The 18,115-nt window shown below is 38.8% G+C and overlaps 2 protein-coding genes and 1 pseudogene across 2 annotated transcripts in view; 2 read left to right on the top strand and 1 right to left on the bottom strand.

Annotated features, from left to right (window-relative positions):
- The window catches only part of EIF4G3 (eukaryotic translation initiation factor 4 gamma 3), a 294,797-nt gene that overhangs the window by 256,331 nt on the left and 20,351 nt on the right, over positions 1 to 18,115 (bottom strand). The window lies entirely within an intron of this gene.
- On the top strand, positions 2,900 to 3,375 carry LOC118977714 (60S ribosomal protein L27a-like). The gene has a single exon (XM_037032697.1). It carries the CDS (start codon positions 2,900 to 2,902, stop codon positions 3,344 to 3,346), a length of 447 nt encoding a protein of 148 aa, XP_036888592.1. The 3' UTR covers positions 3,347 to 3,375.
- LOC118977739 (ubiquitin-conjugating enzyme E2 C-like) lies at positions 4,968 to 5,640 on the top strand (annotated as a pseudogene).

The following is an 18,115-nucleotide window of genomic DNA, read 5'->3' as shown; positions in this document are numbered from 1 at the left end:
AGCTGACCCCAAACACTTAAAAACAATGGCAAAATAGTTCCGTATCCCTCGGTGATGTTGTAACAGTAAAAACTGACTGAAGTTCACTACCTGTGTACAATACAAGGGCATATTTAACATCAGACTTTTCACATAAGAACACACCTAATGCGAACCACCATCAGCCCGGACTGGGTAAGAACTGGTATCTGTGCTGCTGAGGAAGCCTGTGCTTCTATGTCACACAGCAACTATCACTCTATACTACATCTGCCTCTCTGCCCCCACCACACTGCTGGGTCCTAGTATCTCTGGCACCTGATACAACGTTAAACCGTATCACTGAGTGTTCAAAAAAATACTTGCTGATTGAATGGATAATCTGGAACTATGCTGTCCAATATGGCAAGCACTAGCCACACGCAGCTATTTAAATATAAATTTAAGTTAATTAAGCCCTGGCTGATGTAGCTCAGTGGATTGAGCACAGACCTGCGAACCAGACAATCGCGGTTCGATTCCCAGTCAGGGCACATGCTTGGGTTGCTGGCCAGTTTCCCGCAGGGGCCAGTTCCCTGCAGGGGATGCACGAGAAGCAACCATACATTGATGTTTCTTTCCTCTCTCCTTCCCTTCCCCTCTAAAAAGATAAATAAAATATTTTTTAAAAATAAATAAATAAATTTAAGTTAATTAAAATTAAATACAATTTAGCAATTTAGTTCCTCAATCTCACTCGCCACATTTGAAGTACTCAAAGCTACACATGGCTAGTGGCTGCCACACTGGACAATGTAAACAGAGAAAATGTTTCCGTCATCGCAGAAAGTTCTATTGGACACTGCTGGTCTGGAGTGTCCCTTGATTCTGGGAGAACCTGAATAGCCTACTAATTCATACATTTTCCTAACAAGATTATTATTCTGAGAGAGAAAGAGTTAGAAGAAAAAAATGTTTTTTAGCCCTGGCTGGTTTGGCTCAGTGGATTGAGCACTGACCTGTAAATCACAAGGTTGCTGGTTTGGTTCCCAGCCCGGGCACAGGCCTGCGTTGCAGGCCAGGTTCCTGGTTGGGGGCATGCGCAAGAGGCAGCCAGTTCATTTACCTCTCACACATCGATGTTTCTCTCCCTCTCTTTCTCCGTCCCTTCCCATCTTTCTAAAAATAAATACATAAAATCTTGTTTAAAAAAGTTTTTTAAATGTACACCAAATAACAATAACCAATACCATCAAAGGGAAGAAAGTTCTTCTGTAATACTATCTCTCGTATCAATTACATTTCAAACTTCTCTGACAATTCTTTACTGCTAAGATTTCCCCCTCATAATTCCCTAATGTGCCTAAAAGAAAGTCATTAGTAACAATAAGGGCTCTTATTTCTAGAAAGATTTTTTTAAAGATATGGGACTATTTCTGCCCTAATCATGGACTAGGTTAAATAAAAAGTTCAAACAGGATCTTGGAGTTTTAAAAAGTCTAGTTAATCAATTTTAGGGAGGAAGAGATTAAGAAGTAAAATAACCCCAAAGAGAAGATGTTAGAAGCAGACCAAGCAGTTAAGGAAAAAGAAAAAAGGTACATGGAAAGCTGGGAAACTTCTGCCCAGAATTACAATATTATTATCCAAAATATTAAAATAATCTACAATTAAAAGGGAATGAAAAGTACTGGTAAAAGGTCAAGAATCTCTAAATTAGATACCAAAGTTCTGTCTTTTTTAAGAGAGCCTTAATTTTTCCTTACAAATCCTAATTTATTATTTAAATGCTTCGCTGGCAATTTACTTTTTCTTTACATAATACAATCATATAAATTACTCCCATAATCAAAATATATTTATTCCTACTAGAACAAATCTCAATTACACAAATATAGGTAACTCACAAATATAGATAACTAAAACAGCAGAAATATTTACTAATTATTTTCCATGGAAACATAATTCCAATGACAATGTCAGAACATAAATACTGAAAATGAAATGAAGAGAAAAAAAATAATTTGCTTCTCTAATAAGATCACTTCTGTCATCCTGAAATGTTATTTAAATGAAAACTAAAGTAGGAACATTTCTACTTCTTAAAGAGATTTTCATCATCATGAATAATAAATAAAAATACAGAATACAGAGCCCTGGCTGGTGTAGCTCGGTGGATTGAGCATGGGTCTGAGAACCAAGGGATTGCAGTTTGATTCCCAGTCAGGGCACATGCTGGGGTTGCAGGCCAGTTCCCAGGAGGGGATGCACGAGAGGCAACCATACATTGATTATTTCCCTCTCCCCTTCCCCTCTAAAGATAAATATATAAAATCTTGAAAAATTATATATATATAAAGAAATAAAGTTTTCATCGAAAGAAAAAGCAGCCCTGGCTGGTGTGGCACAGTGGATTAAGCGCTGACCTGTGAACCAGAGGGTTGCTAGGTTTTTTTGTTTGTTTGTTTTTTTAAAGATTTTATTTATTTATATTTAGAAGGGAAGGGGAGAGAAGGTGAGAAATATCAATGTATGGTTGCCTCTCATGTGTCCCCTGCTGGGAACTGGCCTGCAACCCAGGCATGTGCCCTGATTGGGAATTGAACCGCGATCGTCTGGTTCGCAGGCCCGAGCTCAATCCACTGAGCTACACCAGCCAGGGCCCCAAAGGGTTGCTGGTTTGATTCCCAGTCAGGGCACATGCCTGGCTTTCCGGGTGGGTCCCCAGTAGGGAGAATGCAAGAGGCAACCACACACTCTGTTTCTCTCTCACTCTCTCTCTCTCTCTCCCTCCCTCTCCACCCCATCCCACTCTTAAAAATACATAAATAAAACCTTAAAAAAAAGAAAATTCAATGTAATAAATCCTAAAATATTATTAAAACAGAGAAAGACTGGCAAATATATTGTTCTTTTTTTTTTTTGAGTCTCTGCCACCAACATGCCATTCAGACTGAAGAAGACCCAGAAACTTAGGGGCCACGTGAGCCATGGCCACCGCCACATCGGCAAGCACAGGAAGCACCCAGGACACCGAGGTAATGCTGGTGGCTTGCATCATCACAGGATCAACTTCGACAAGTATCACCCAGGTTACTTTGGGAAAGTTGGTATAAGGCATAACCACTTAAAGAGGAGCCAGAGTTTCTGCCCCACTGTCAACCTGGATAAACTGCGGACCTTGGTCAGTGAGCAGACACAGGTCAATGCTGCCAAAAACAAGACCGGAGCCACTCCCATGATTGAGGTGGTGCAATTGGGCTACTACAAAGTTCTGGGGAAGGTAAAGCTCCCAAAGCAGCTTGTCATTGTGAAGGTCAAATTCTTCAGCAGAAGAACTGAGGAGAAGATTAAGAGTGTTGGTGGGGCTTGTGTGCTGGTAGCTTGAAGCCACATGGAAGGGAAATCATTAAATGCCCCAAGTGAAAATATATATATATATTGTTCTAACACAATACTTATGTAGCTTGAGGTGTCCTCAAGCCTCAAATTCTTAGGTAAATCCTGAATTTTGTCTTTCAAAGGGCACAGATCCTCCTTTGTAGGTAGGAATTTTTATGTATCTAATTTCTTACACCTAAAGATACAAGAAAGCTTTTAAATCTGTTCCATTATGAAAACAGAAAATATCAAATATAGAGCTAAATTTTCTTTCACTATGTCAAATAATTTCTATAATAACACAAAAGAAAGAAACCAAAGCACCACAGAAATATTTCTTTTCCTATGTATATTTTTATCTTCCATGTTTATTTCTATAATTTATTCCAATATTCGTATCTACTCAGACAAGTTAAATAATGGGAAATTGTATTTCAAAATAATTAATATAAAAATGAAAACATACCAGAGTTAAACTAATCTTACAGAAATGAACTTGGATGTAGGGAGAACAAATAGCTGAAAATCTCTTATTCACCCTATATTCATTTCCACTATTTTCTTAGTTCATTACTAGGTATTTCTACATTCTTTGACATATCTAACAAAGACTTTACTGGTGAATTACTGGGTGTCTTAAAGTTGAATATAATGTACTATTAAAATATAATTCTGTTATTTAGGTTATGACTCAATTATACTGTTTAAAATTCTTTTACATGTGGGTGTGTAGGTTTCTATCAGAAGCATTTAACCCAAACTACATCTTAAGAAACCTACTTCATTCACTACCTTCAGCTAGCAAATATATAACAGACTTCTTTTGTTTTAGTTTTAATGAATTGCTGTTTAACTGTCTCATGCCAGTTATCTGTGTGCTCGGAAAGATTAAAGCTCATTTAGAAAGAGGCTGTTTGTCTCAACAGGAATAGCTGTCACCCTCTCTTCCTTAAAGCTCCAGGCTGCATACCACAAAAAAAGGAACTAGGCAAAAAGTGTTTAAAATTCTAAATTTCAAAACAAATCACCACTGACAAAGCACCCATTATAAGCCCATCATTCTGACAGGACATCCTCATAAAAATCCCGTGCGCCAGAGGCTGCCAGTTGCCCCTCAGTTTTTGTGCCTCCTCGCTCTCCTCAATAAAAGTAAAAGTGACATATGAATCTTCTGTCAAGTGACCTTTAAGAGAGGAAGCATCTGTTTGTCTTCCCCACTTCCCTTCCTGCTAAACTAGAACACAAACATAAGCTAGAGCCAAAGCAGCCATCTTGGACCAGGAAGTTCACTTGACCTTCAGGGGCATGCTCAAGAGATAGAAGCTTGCTGCTCAACGTCAGTAATCACCGAAGAAATTCAAATTAAAACCACAATGAGATACCACCTCACACCGGTCAGAATGGCCATCATCAATAAACCAACAAGCAAGCGTTGGTGAGGATGTGAAGAAAAAGGAGCCCTCCTGCACTGACGGTGGGACTGCAAACTGCTGCATCTACTATGAAAACAGGATGGAGGTTCCTCAGAAAGTTAAAAATGGAACTACCTTACTATTCAGCAATTCCATTTCTGGACACATATCCAAAGAAATACAAAACAGTACTTTGAAAGAATATATGCACCCCTATGTTCAATGCAGCATTATTCACAAAAGCCAAGACACGGAAGCAACCCAAGTGCCCATCAGTAGACTGGCCATTAGATAAAGATTTGGTACAGTAGTTATGGCTGTGTTCTCGGAGCTCCTGTGTCTCTGCCAGCGCTGCCCAGATGGCCTTCCAGGACTGCAACCCCGCAGCCAGCATCGCCACTGCTCATACAGGAGGTGAGCCCGACAGGGGCGCTGCCCAGGTCCCATGGGCAAGAGGTTACTGCAGGAGCTGACAACACTCATAATGTCTGAGGACAAAGGCATTTCTGCCTTTCCTGACTCAGACAACCTTTTCAAATGGGCAGAAACCATCCATGGAGCAGCTGGCACAGCATATGAAGACTGAGGTATAAGCTTCCCCCAGTTCCCCAGTGGCTGCGCACACAACACACCAAAGGCAAAATTCCTCATGCTCTGCTAGCCACCCCAACGTGGTCACCCAGGGTAACATCTGCCTGGACATCCTAAAGGACAAGTGGTCTGTCCTGTACCAGGACCATCCCACTCTCCCCATCCAGAGCCCGCTGGGAGAACTCAACATCGATACCCCCTTGAACACACATGCTGTGAGCTCTGGAAAAGCCCCACCGCCTCCAACAAGCACCTGTAAGAAACCTACACAGAGCAGGTCTCCAGCCAAGAATCCTGACCAGGGCTGTGTAACCTCTTTCCTTGTAGTGTCTCTTTTTTTCCCCTCAATTGGCCTGTCTTTGCCTTGATTTCTGTGTATGACTCAGTATCTTCAGTTGTGGTGTCATATTTGTTTTTGTTTCTGGTTTTTAAATTCTTTGGCCGAACCTCTATGATGAATGTATTAAATAAATATATTGGTGTGTCAAAAAAAAGATGTGGTACATATATACAACAGAATATTACTGGAGCATAAAAGGAATGAAGTCTTATCACTTGTGCAACACAGATGGACCTAGAGGGTATTATGCTTGAAATAAGTCAGGGAGAAAGACAATACCATATGATTTCATCTGGACAGTCTAAAGAATAAAACAAAAGAACAAAACAAAAAGACTCATACAGATACAGAGAACAAACTGGGGGTTGCCAGATGGGAGGGGAGTTGAAGGGCTAGGTAAAAAAGGTGATGGGGCCCTGGCTGGTGTAGCTCAGTGGACTGAGCGCAGGCCTGCAAACCAGATGATCGAGGTTCGATTCCCAGTCAGGGCACATGCCTGGGTTGCAAGGCCAGTTCCCAGCAGGGGATGCACGAGAGGCAACCATACATTGATGTTTCTCTTCCTCTCTCCTTCCATTCCCCTCTAAAGATAAATAGATAAGGGGGGTGGGATGGGATGGGAGTAATAGACAAAAAACTGTACTTCAAAAATAATTAAATAAAAAAAATTGGAGAAAAAAATAGATATTTTTTAAAAGAACATGCAATTCAATATTCATAAAATATTTTTTAAAAGGTGATGGGATTAAGAAGTACAAATTGGTAGTTAACGAAATAATCATGGGGTGTAAAGTACAGCAAAGGGAATATGGTGAATAATATTGTAATAACTATATATGATGCCAGATGGGTATTAGATTTATGGGGAAATCACTTCGTAAATTATGTAGTTGTCTAACCACTTAACCACTATGCTGTACAGCTGAAACTAATATAAATATGAAATGTCAACTGTAATATGAAATGTCAAATGTCAACTATGAAATGTCAAAAAATTTTTTTAAATTTTTAATACAAAGGAAGCTTGAGTCCCTTATAACCTCAGAGTGCCACAATGGCTTAGGATCTGATAAAATGCTAACTAGTGAAAAAATTCAGATTCAAATCAAGGAACCCTTTCATTATACACTAAAGAATATGGACCCTGGCCGGTGTAGCTCAGTGGATTGAGTGCGGGCCTGTGAACCAGAGGATCGCGGTTCGATTCCCCGTCAGGGCACATGCCTGGGTTGCAGGCTGGTTCCCTGCAGGCCAACTCCCAGCAGGGGACACACAAAAGGCAACCATACATTGATGTTTCTCTCCCTCTCTCCTTCCCTTCCCCTCTAAAGATAAATAAATAAATAAAATCTTTAAAAAAAAAAAGAATATGTTAACACATTTACTTCTGTAGCACACATTTTTTAGATTTTAGGAAGCTTACAGTAATCCTAATAATCCTTGATAATAACAACAGAAGCAGAATTTGACTTACTCATTTGCACACAAGAAACTCTGCTGACTTAAAAAAGTTCACTTCAAAAAAAAAAGAGGAGAAGCCCTGACTGGCGTGGCTCAGTGGACTGGGTATCATCTGAAAGGTCACCAGCCCGATGGGCTGCAGGCCAGGTCTCCGGTCTGAGAGGCAATAGTGGATGTTTCTCTTGCGCAGCGATGTTTCTCTCCCTCTCTTATTCACCCCCTTCCCCTCGCTGTAAAAATAAATAAATATTTTTAAAGAAGAAAATAAACTGCATAACAGAAAAGAAAATGGACAAAAGGCTATCAGTGTCCATTAGTCTGTCAATTCGACTGACTAGATACTGGTAATAAAATATTCCAAATTCTAACAGTATGTCAGGCATAAGTGCAACTTTACCAGGCTCCAGAACTCACCAACCTTGAAATGAAAGAACATCTTCTTCTAGTCATTTGCCAAACCCTATTTAAATATTAATCTAGAAGTTTAGAGGGCATTTCCACTGAGAAGCAAAAGAATCATTCATTTCCTAATCATTATAGATCAAGGACCTTAACAAAGAATAGACTCTAAAAGCAACAAGTATTGTACTAAGTACTCAGAGCTCTCAGAAAGGGTACTGTCCAAAGAAGCAAATACTAATTTAATGTCCCTTATATAATACGCAAGACCTAATTAACTCACACTAAATCATTCCAATTTGATGCCAACAGTCTTAAATTTAGTTGCATATCTAAAACCCCAACTGCAAAATCTGATTCACAAGATATCTGTATATTTTTTAAAATTGAAAAACTGACTCCAATGAGCATCCAAGATTGACTACCACTATCCTGGCCTTGCACATTGCTGTAATTATGCTAATTAAGACAGCATTTTCTGCCCTGGCTGGCGTGGCTCAGTGGATCGAGTGCCAGCCTGCAAACCAAAGGGTTGCCAGTTCAATTCCCAGTCTAGGGCACATGCCCAGGTTGGGAGCCAGGTCCCCTGGTTGGGGGCACATGAGAGGCAATCGCACATTGATGTTTCTCTCCTCCTCTTTCTCTTTCCCTTCCCCCTCTATAAAAGTAAACAAAATCTTTAAAAATAAAAAAGACAGAATTTTCTTGGCCTTGGCCAAGTAGCTTGGTTGGTGAGGGCGTCATCCCGCTAAGGTTGCATCTTTAATCTCTGGCCACGGTACATGCATAAACAACCAATGTGGAACATAAATAAGTGGAACAACAAATCAATGTTTCTCTATCTCTCTCCCTTCTTTTCTCTCTCTAAAAAAATCAGTAAGTTTTATTTTAAAACATCCACTTCCTTCCATTAAAAAAGTACAAGATTACTTACTTGGGTCACTCAAGTCTAATGAAAATGTTACCTAACTTCAACCAATGACTAAAAAAAAAATTAATATTTCTCCAATTCTTAAAACACTCTCCCAATTTGTTTTACAATGGCTTTTCTCATCAAGAGTGTATCACAATGTGTCTTTGTCAGGAAGATAGAATGTCTCTAGACATTTGTGGATACCCAGTGCAATGCCAAAATAGTTACCAAACTGTTTTTCCAACTGGAAAGATGTCAATGAACTAAAATAACAGCAGAATAGAAACAATAAAATGTTTTTCCTCTCACTAAAATTCAACATCCCAATAGCATCATGAGATTTACTTATGCAGCAGGTTACAAAAAGATAAAAATAACAGAGAGGCTGTTTTTAGCAATACATGACATGAAGACAACCATTTGAAAATGAGACTCAATGAGACTGGCCAGGTAGCTCAGTTGGTAGAGCACTGTCCCACGCCAAGGCTATGGGTTCCATCTCCGGTTGGGCACATACAAGAATCAGCCAATTAATGCATAAATGAGTGGAACAACAAATCGATGTCTCTCTCTTTCTCCTTTCCTCTCTCTCTCTAAAAAATCAATAAATAGCCCTGACTGGCGTAGCTCAGTGGATTGAGTGCGGGCCTGTGAACCAAGGGGTTCCTGGTTTGATTCTGAATCAGGGCACATGCCTAGGTTGCAGGCCAGTTCCCAGCAGGGGACACACAAGAAGCAACCACACATTGATATTTCTCTCCCTCTCTCCTCCCCTTCCCCTCTAAAGATAGATAAATAAAAATCTTTTGTAAAAAAAGATCAATAAAAAAACTTTTTAAAAAAGAAAATGAGACTAATCTATAAACCACAAAATGGTATCTGAGAAAAAGCAAGCATGTTCAGGGTTAGGACTGATAGGATGGTTAATTACTTCCTTATTTTATGAAAGCTATGAAGCTTTAATTGAGCTCTTCAGCTAAAGAATTAAGAGCAAAAGAGAGTTGTTAGCATTGCAAAATAAAACCCCACAACACTTTAACATCATCCAAGGAGAAAACAGGTGCTTTAAAGTACAGTTACCTTGCCCATCAATTTGAGAATGATTTAATGACTTTGTTAAATTTAAGGAAAGTGTATATAGAATACACATTTTTTAAATAAGGCCCTGGCTGATATGGCTCAGTAGATTGAGCGCCAGCCTATAAACAGAAAGGTCGCTGGTTCAATCCCCAGTCAGGGCACATGCCTGGGTTGCAGGCCAGGTACCCAGTAGGGGGCATGCAGGAGGCAACCAGACATGATGCTTTTCTCCCTCTCTACCTCCCTTCCCCTCTATCTAAAAATAAATAGATGAAATTTTTTTTATTTAATTTATTTATCTTTAGAGGGGAAGGAAAGGAGAGAGAGAGAGAGAAATATCAATGTATGGTTGCCTCTCGTGTGTGCCCTACTGGGAACCTGGCCTGCAACCCAGGCACCTGCCCTGACTGGGAATCAAACAGCGGTTGTTTGGTTCGCAGGTCCACACTCAATCCACTGAGCTATACCAGCCAGGGCTACATGAAATCTTTAAAAAAATTAAAATAAAGGTGAGAAGTGATTTTTATCTTTAAAATAATTTGTTCAAATGATCTATTAGATGAGGAAAATTGCCCTGGCTGGTATGGCTCAGCGGATTGAGCACCGGGCTATGAACTGCCTGTTTGATTCCCAGTCAGGGCACAAGCCTGGGTTTCAGGGCCAGGGTGAGGACATGCAAGAGACAACCAATCAATGTATCTCCTGAACATTGGTGTTTCTCTCCCTCCCTTCCCCTCTCTAAGTGAATACAATATTTTTTTCAAAGAAGAGAACAATAGTTGCCATGCAATGACTTGAATATGAGAAAAATTAATAGTCACAAGGAGTTCTTAATTTCAGTAAGAAAGTCTAAAATTGTGATAAAAACAAACCTCAATTCTTCAAAAGCTAGCAAATCCCACAGAGACAGGGTTATATTTAGGAACTTTTTGCCCTGGTTGGTGTGGCTTCATGCACTGGACATTGTCCTGCGAACTGAAAGGTTGATGGTTAGATTCATAGTCAGGGCATGTGCCTGGGCTGTAAGCCAGGTCCCCACTTCAGGGCATGCGCAAGGCAACCAACCAATGTATCTCACATACTGATGTTGCTCTCCCTCTCTTTCTCCCTTTCTTTCCTTTCTCTCTGAAAGAAATAACATCCTTAAAAAAAGAAACTTTTGGTTTTTTACTTCATAATATCTGTTTAGATCCCAAATAATACTTGAACTATATTTTCAAAAATACTGTACATGAGAAATTCCACAAAACATAAATAGTATGTAAATATATCAAAAGCTGACTGTATTATAAACTTTTTAACATGAATTATCTTAACAGTATTGATTTTCTCTTTTATCTGCAGTACTTTAAAAATTATTGCAAGAAAGAATAAAGGAATTATACTGCCCACCCAGAGTATTAATATGTGGGTTCTGTCAGGCTCCACCCACAAAACTTAAAGACAACATTTAGTTCTGGAGACATCTATTTACTCACTGCAGGGAATCCAACTAACTCTCCTGATCCACCTCATCCCTCATTCATAAATATGAATGGAAACTACCAATCACCAGACATGAGAAAGTAAAAAACAAAGATGGAAGAACAAACTTTAGAGGGAGAGAGATGGTGCAGGGAACAGAAAAACATATTTTTTAATTTTTAATTAATACCTAACAAGAACCAAAGATAATATTTGAGTCATAAGATAAAACTGCTATCAAAAAATAAAGAGAGGAAAAAAAAGGTCTTGAATATTCATTCTATAGAACTCCATCCTATTAAAATGAGCATATGTATCAAGACATATGCTACAGATTTTAATACCCCCCCAAAAAAAAACCACTGGAAACTGCACAAATATCCATCAATAGAAAGAGTTAAATAAATGATGATACAACTATAGAACAGTCTATATTTGTTCACATGGCAGACCATGCATGAAAAGTGGTCACTAAACATGTGCAGAATAATTCCACTAATGTTCCTTATAAATATATATAATTAATAATAGTAGTAGTAACAGCTATCACTATATTACTATTTAACACAAAGTGCCAGCCAGGTACTACTACATTAAGCACTTCATATGTACTGACTGATTTAACCTCTAGACAACGTGAGTCTCTGGTGTATTCTTCTCTCTTTCCGCATGAGGACACAGGGCACAAAAAGGATAAACTGTTTTCCCAAGGTACACAGCCACTACCAGGGGTGTCCGGCCCACAGGCCGCATGCAGCACAGGACAGCTATGAATGCAACCCAACACGAAACCGTAAATTTCCTTAGAACCATTTTTTTGCTCATCAGTGTTTGTTACTGTCTGCGTATTTAATGTGTGATCCAAGACGATGGCTCTTCCAGTGTGGCCCAGAGACGCCACACTGCATGGGAGCTTGGGACTAGGATCTATGGGACTCTCAGTCTTCCAAGATGACAATTCACATTTCCAGCACTTAGGATACAAACCACAGAATCCACTTCCGGAGTCCATCCTCTAAAAGTCTCCACCTCTCCCTCTCCCCAACCCTCTTCCTTCCTTCTTTTCTTTCTCTCTCTCTCAATGTGTAAACACATACGAAAAGGTCTGTAAAAATAGGCATGTTTATCTGTCAACTCTGACAACCTCTAATGATGGGAGTGAAGAGGATTTTTAGTATTTTTAAATGTACAATATATGTTTTATTTTTTATTTATCTTTAGAGATAGGGGAAGAAAGGGAGAAAGAGAGAGAGAGAAACATCAATGTGTGGTTGCCTCTCACACATCTCTACTGCAGACCTGGCCCGCAACCCAGGCATGTGGTCTGACTGGGAATTGAACTTGCGACCCTTTGGTTTGCGGGCCAGTACTCACTCAATCCACTGAGCCACACCAGCCAGGGCAGAAATATAAATTTCTACAGATGATATAAAATTTTAAATTTGTATTCTTTTGCTAAGTTTTGAACCTTACCCTAAGATCTCAATTATATTGTGAGCCTAGGACACAAACAAATAATTTTCAAAATAGAAAATTAAAAACTAATAAACATAGGGGGAAAATGAAATATTGTAAGTAATAAAAATACGTATTAAAATTGTGTATCACTTTCACCTATCAAATTAACAAAAATTGAAAAACTAGAATATTTAATGCTGGTAAAATACAGCAATACACAGCAATTATCCTAATGATCACACCTACTGACCCAGTAATTTTTACTTTATTAAAGAAATATCTGAATTATTGAAAAACACTATACACAAGGATGGTAGATTCAGCATTTCTTTTAATAGAAAAATTGTTAACAACCTGGTAATAAGGGATGTGTTTTTAAGTGTATTGTGGCACAGCCATATACAGAAATATTATAAAGCCCCTGATAGGTATAGCTCAGTGGATTGAGTGTGGGCTGCAAACCAAAAGGTCACCAGTTCGATTCCTAGTCAGGACACATGCCTGGGTTGCAGGGCAAGTTCCTGGTAGGGAACCAGTGAGAGGCAACCACACATTGATGTTTCTCTCCTCTCCCTCCCTTTCCCTCTCTCTAAAAATGAATAACTAAAATCTTTTTAAAAAGAAATATTATAAAGCTCTCAAAATGTGTACTGAAATGGGAATATATCAATGTTAAAATAGAAAAAATAACACATCTACTGTATGGTTTACAGCATATGTATGTAACATATAATGCCAACATATATAACATATTGGCATTTTACAAAAATTCCTTCAAGGAAATACATCAAAAATGCTAATAGTACCCTGCCTGCATGGCTCAGCGGGGCTCAGCGGGGCTCAGCGGGGCTCAGTGGGTTGGGCATCATCCCACAAACCAAGAGGTCACTGCCAGTTCACTTTCCAGTCAGGGCACCCCTGGGTTGCAGGCCAGGTCCCCACATCAGGACAGGAGAGAGGCGACTGATCAATGTTTCTCTCTCACATGGCTGTTTCTCTCCCTGTCTTTCTCCCTTCCTTCCCTTGTCTCTAAAAAATAAATAAAGCCTTTTTTTAATGCTAATAGTTATCAATGGGTGAATTTCTTTTTTCCTGTGTTTTTTACAATGATCACATACGGCTTTTCTGAGGAAGGAGCCTTTTATTTTTTTAAAGCAGAAAAGCCTTTTCTTTTCATCACATTAAAAGAGAAATGAATGAAGCAGTGTGTCACGGCCCATCCAGATATACCCTATCTTACTGGTTGCTAAGCAGCATACCCTAGTGTTCCTACATCATGACCATCTCCAGTCACAGGCAGGACAGAAACTCGGGCACAATGCACCCCATCCAAATGGCAATGCATTCACCCTAAGGAGTGGCTTGAGCAGCACACAGGGCAATTTCAATTCCCTACTCAACCCATTCCCCACCTTTCACCTTAACGTATTAGTTTTACTTGTGATGTTTCACGGTACTCCTCACACAAGCAGCACATAGGGGCAGACATTTTTAATCCTCCATTATATACTACCCACTTTGTCCCTGACAGAAATGCTACCTACTCACTAAATTCGCCCACCAAGCCAGAATCACTGTCATTCTGGACACTTCTCTGTTATCAACTGAAACAGAGAAGTAAGTCTTAACGCTTTCTGGAAACAGCTAATCCTGGTCAGCAAATAACAGCGTATGCTAAGATTTTTTCTCCTACAGAGAATGGGTGGTTCCCCTGCTAAGGCTATAAATCCTGATACACAGTGGCATTTCCTCCCAACAGCGGAATCTGCAGTATAGTAACTCTTCCACAAGAGAATCCTGAGCCCGGGCGCCTCCCCAGTTTTCTCCTGCTGCTTTGTCACAGGCACCACAGCAGACGGTCTCCACTGCGCCCGCCCATGCTGCAGCAGCCGCAGCCATTTGCGGCTCAGCCTCGCTGCAGAGCCAGCGGAAAGCCAAGACAGCAAGGACGGGATGGCAAAGGACTTTCAAAAGTGAACTCGAACAACAGGCATCACAAAAAATAAGGTTTTCTCTTAAAAAAGAATGATACCTATGTTAAAGTACTTTAAACTGTGTCATGAAAACAAATGGGGGAGACCGGCACTAGTATTGACAGAATACTAAAATAAAGATTAATTTAACCAGAATCCTTAGGGAACACAATTCGAAATCAGGTAAATTTTTATTTAACTAAAAGTTAACCCCAAAAATGCCCTCTCTCCCTTGATTCCCTGTTGAAAATTTACAAATGTATTTCAAATACTCTTCACTCTTAAAATAATATAATCTTGGTTGTCTATTGAATGAGGAATTTGAAGAGTCACATTTCAGCTTAGTTTCATTTTATAAAATAAAAACAGCCTTTTTTCTGATTATCAAAGTGATACATGATTAATGTACACACACAAAAATCAGCACAGAAAAGAAAATGAAAATCACCCACTCTCACCAGCAACCAGAGATAACCCTATGAACACTACTAACAACCAAGCACTTTTTCTACATACTTTTTAAAATAAAATGTAATCACATATGCTATTTTTAACTGATTCCATAGAATAAGTGTGAACTGTTTTAATGTGGAAGTATTGCAACTTTTAAAAAGGTTATATAGTACTTGATGCATATACAGCCCATAATTTGTCCAGCCCATAATTTACCAGGCCTTTAGCATGTTTCAAAGAGTTTGCTACTACAATGATGAAAACAATCAGAATTCTATTTGAATGCCAACTTTCAAAGTACAATTCTATAAAAGCAGATAGTATAAGGGGAGGAAAAGGCTGATTTCAAAGTAATCCTTGGATATATGATGAAGCAACCCCTTAGAATAGGAATAAAATTTTATATAACCAACAGTCCAGTTTCTGTAGCCTAGAAGCACAAGTCATGAAATCGTAGGTCAAACTGTCTTATCCACCCCACTTGGGTTAAGAGATTCATTTTAGTCTCTATCTCATCCTAGATAGTGGCTTAATAAAAGACTTAGTTAAGTTCAAAAAAAGGAAGTGAAAACAATTCCATGAGATAAAACTGGTCTAGGAGTCTAATGGGACATTTGTAAATGCCATTCAGAATAGAGGATGGTATATTAAAAGGCTCAGAAACAGGTTCTAGAGACTCCCACACAGATCTAGAACAGTGAACCAAGCACTCAGAACAGCCATGCTCAAAAGTACACAAACATTCCATCACAGAAATTCCTTTGGGTTAACAAATTTCTTTGAAAAGGTCAATTATTTCTAGCTCTGTACCCCTTAAAATTAATCAAACTGCTAATACTAGGGAAAGGAAGGACAATAAAATGCCTCTTTTTTAGGGCCTTCAACAGGGCACTTCTTTGTAAACATTAAACCCATTTCCCTCCAACCCAAGACTGAGTCACAGAAATGCAACCTTCTGGCCTTCATGAGACACAGTTGAGCCAGTACGTATCACCATGAGCTCAAGAACTTCCCAAAAGACTTTTCTTACGAGATCAGTAGTGATAATAACTTTATAATATTAACTTTATAACACTGTAAAAAGAAACATATGAATATTCGAAAAGTCTGCAATAACTTACTGAATTATTATTTCCAAATGACTAGGCATATTAGAAATCACGCATGGGTGAAATATCCACTGAAAGTGCAATATATGGGAGGCAGGGGTAAAATAAATGGGTAAAAATGGTAAAAGGTACAACTTACATGTATAAAATAATAAGCCATGGGATGTAATATACAGCAAAGGGACAATAGTTAAAAATACTGTATTACATAGTTAAAAGTTACTAATAGAGCAGATCTCTAAAGTTCTTATCACAAGAAAAAACTATGTACATAGGCAGACATTAACGAGACTTACTGTAAACATTCCCCAATATATAAAAACACTGAATCATGTTGTACACCCGAAACCATTACATCAATTATACTTCAATTTTCTTTAATAAGTGCAATACACACCAACAGACTTAAGTACATGCAATGTTCATGGACATGCTTTCAGGTTTCAGATAGAAACTACCTTTAAAAAACACCACTTGTCATAATAATAATGACAATTATCTGAGACTTTTAAAAACTCCTCTTCTTCCCTACAATGTATCTGAGCCATTTTCTCCAACCAAAATAATGTACAGCAGAATGAATGCAGAAGCCAATATGAGAATTCAATTATGTATCTTCTCTTAAGCTAGACACTAAAGAGATTTAGAAAAATATAAAATAATGCCACCTCTCAGTAAATTTTTGTTTTCAATAAGCTATTTTTTCATTCTAAACTATGTTAACATATAGTGGGTATGTTACTGTTATTTTTAATCAAGAGTGTATTTTTAAATTTTTTGTTTTAACATCTAATACTGTATACATCAACAGAGGTAGCCTATGTAAAAAAGCTTTGTGAGCTCTCAATAAATTTTAATAACACAGCCCAGGCTGGTATGGCTCAGTGCCAGCCTGCGGACCAAAAGGTCATTGGTTCAATTCCCTGTCAGGGCACATGCCTGGATTGCGGGCCATGTTCCCAGTTGCAGGCATGCAACTATTGATGTACTGATGTTTCGCTCCATCTCTTTCTCCCTTCCTTCCCCTCTAAAAAATAAACATTTTTTTAAAAAATTTTTTAAAGAATTTCTGAGACCTGCTGTGTTAGATCAATGGTTTTCAATGAGTTAGTCTGTGGAAAATGTACCTGAGTTTCCTGGAGGGCAGTTTCCGTTCTACAGAATTAAAATCGACGGGAGGTTTTCATTACCGCAAGTGACTTTTTTGTGTCAAAAATCTGAACCACGGCTCAGAGGGCCCACACGAATTATTATGAGCCTCCTTCGCAGTGTCAGTATCAGGTGAATCAGATTACACACTTGTTAATAAGTTGACTCCTAAGTGTCCCACACTTCTTTCTCGTATCTGTTTTCTAATTATGTTAGAAAAGTTTCAGGGACAAGGCAAGTCACTATACTTTTTCCCACAGTCCCCCTGCGCTATACAGCAATCATTGAATGTGTGCTGTCCCGATACACTGCTTACAGCCACCTTCAGAATAATGTGTTAGTTTTAAAGGAAAACTAAAAGGTGCACCTTAAGGATATGCAGACAGAAAAAAATCCCTGATCATTTACAAGATTCTAATGGCACTCTAAATAGAAGTATCACTGAGTCTTATAACTCTGGCATTTGCCACAGTGACATTTTTTGATAACTAAGACCACCTGAATTAAAGGATTTCCTTATTCATTCCAACCCTCACATTCTAAGACTGGTTCTTTTTATTCTCAATCCCAGCATTAAATAATGTTGGATACTATGGTTGTTTACAGGCTGGAAGATGAGTCAGCAAGTAAAGCCATTTGTGAGAAGCAGTTTCATTACACTCCGAACAACAGAGATGCCAGCAAAAAACGCCTGCCATTGTTTACATTGCTGAACACGCTGTCCAGTTTCACAGGCCTGTAAAACCACCTGCTGTCAGCAAGCCCCGTTTTTCTTAGGGTTAAGAAGCAATGAACTTAGGTACCAGCTACTAAAGCACAGTGAACAATCTCTTCTCAAAGCAGAAATCATTTACGTACCTCCAAAAAAATGTTCAAAACTTTTCTTGCAACTAGGAATGTGACTTTGACTGCAATAACCCGAGTCTCTTCATAGACTACTACTGTTTTCTACATGCTCAGACACAGGAAAAAGC

Source organism: Sturnira hondurensis, unplaced genomic scaffold (assembly GCF_014824575.4).
Source record: "Sturnira hondurensis isolate 20B ecotype Veracruz unplaced genomic scaffold, ASM1482457v3 Scaffold0021555, whole genome shotgun sequence".
NCBI classification, from domain to species: Eukaryota; Metazoa; Chordata; class Mammalia; order Chiroptera; family Phyllostomidae; genus Sturnira; species Sturnira hondurensis.
This window is presented reverse-complemented; position numbering and strand designations above follow the sequence as displayed.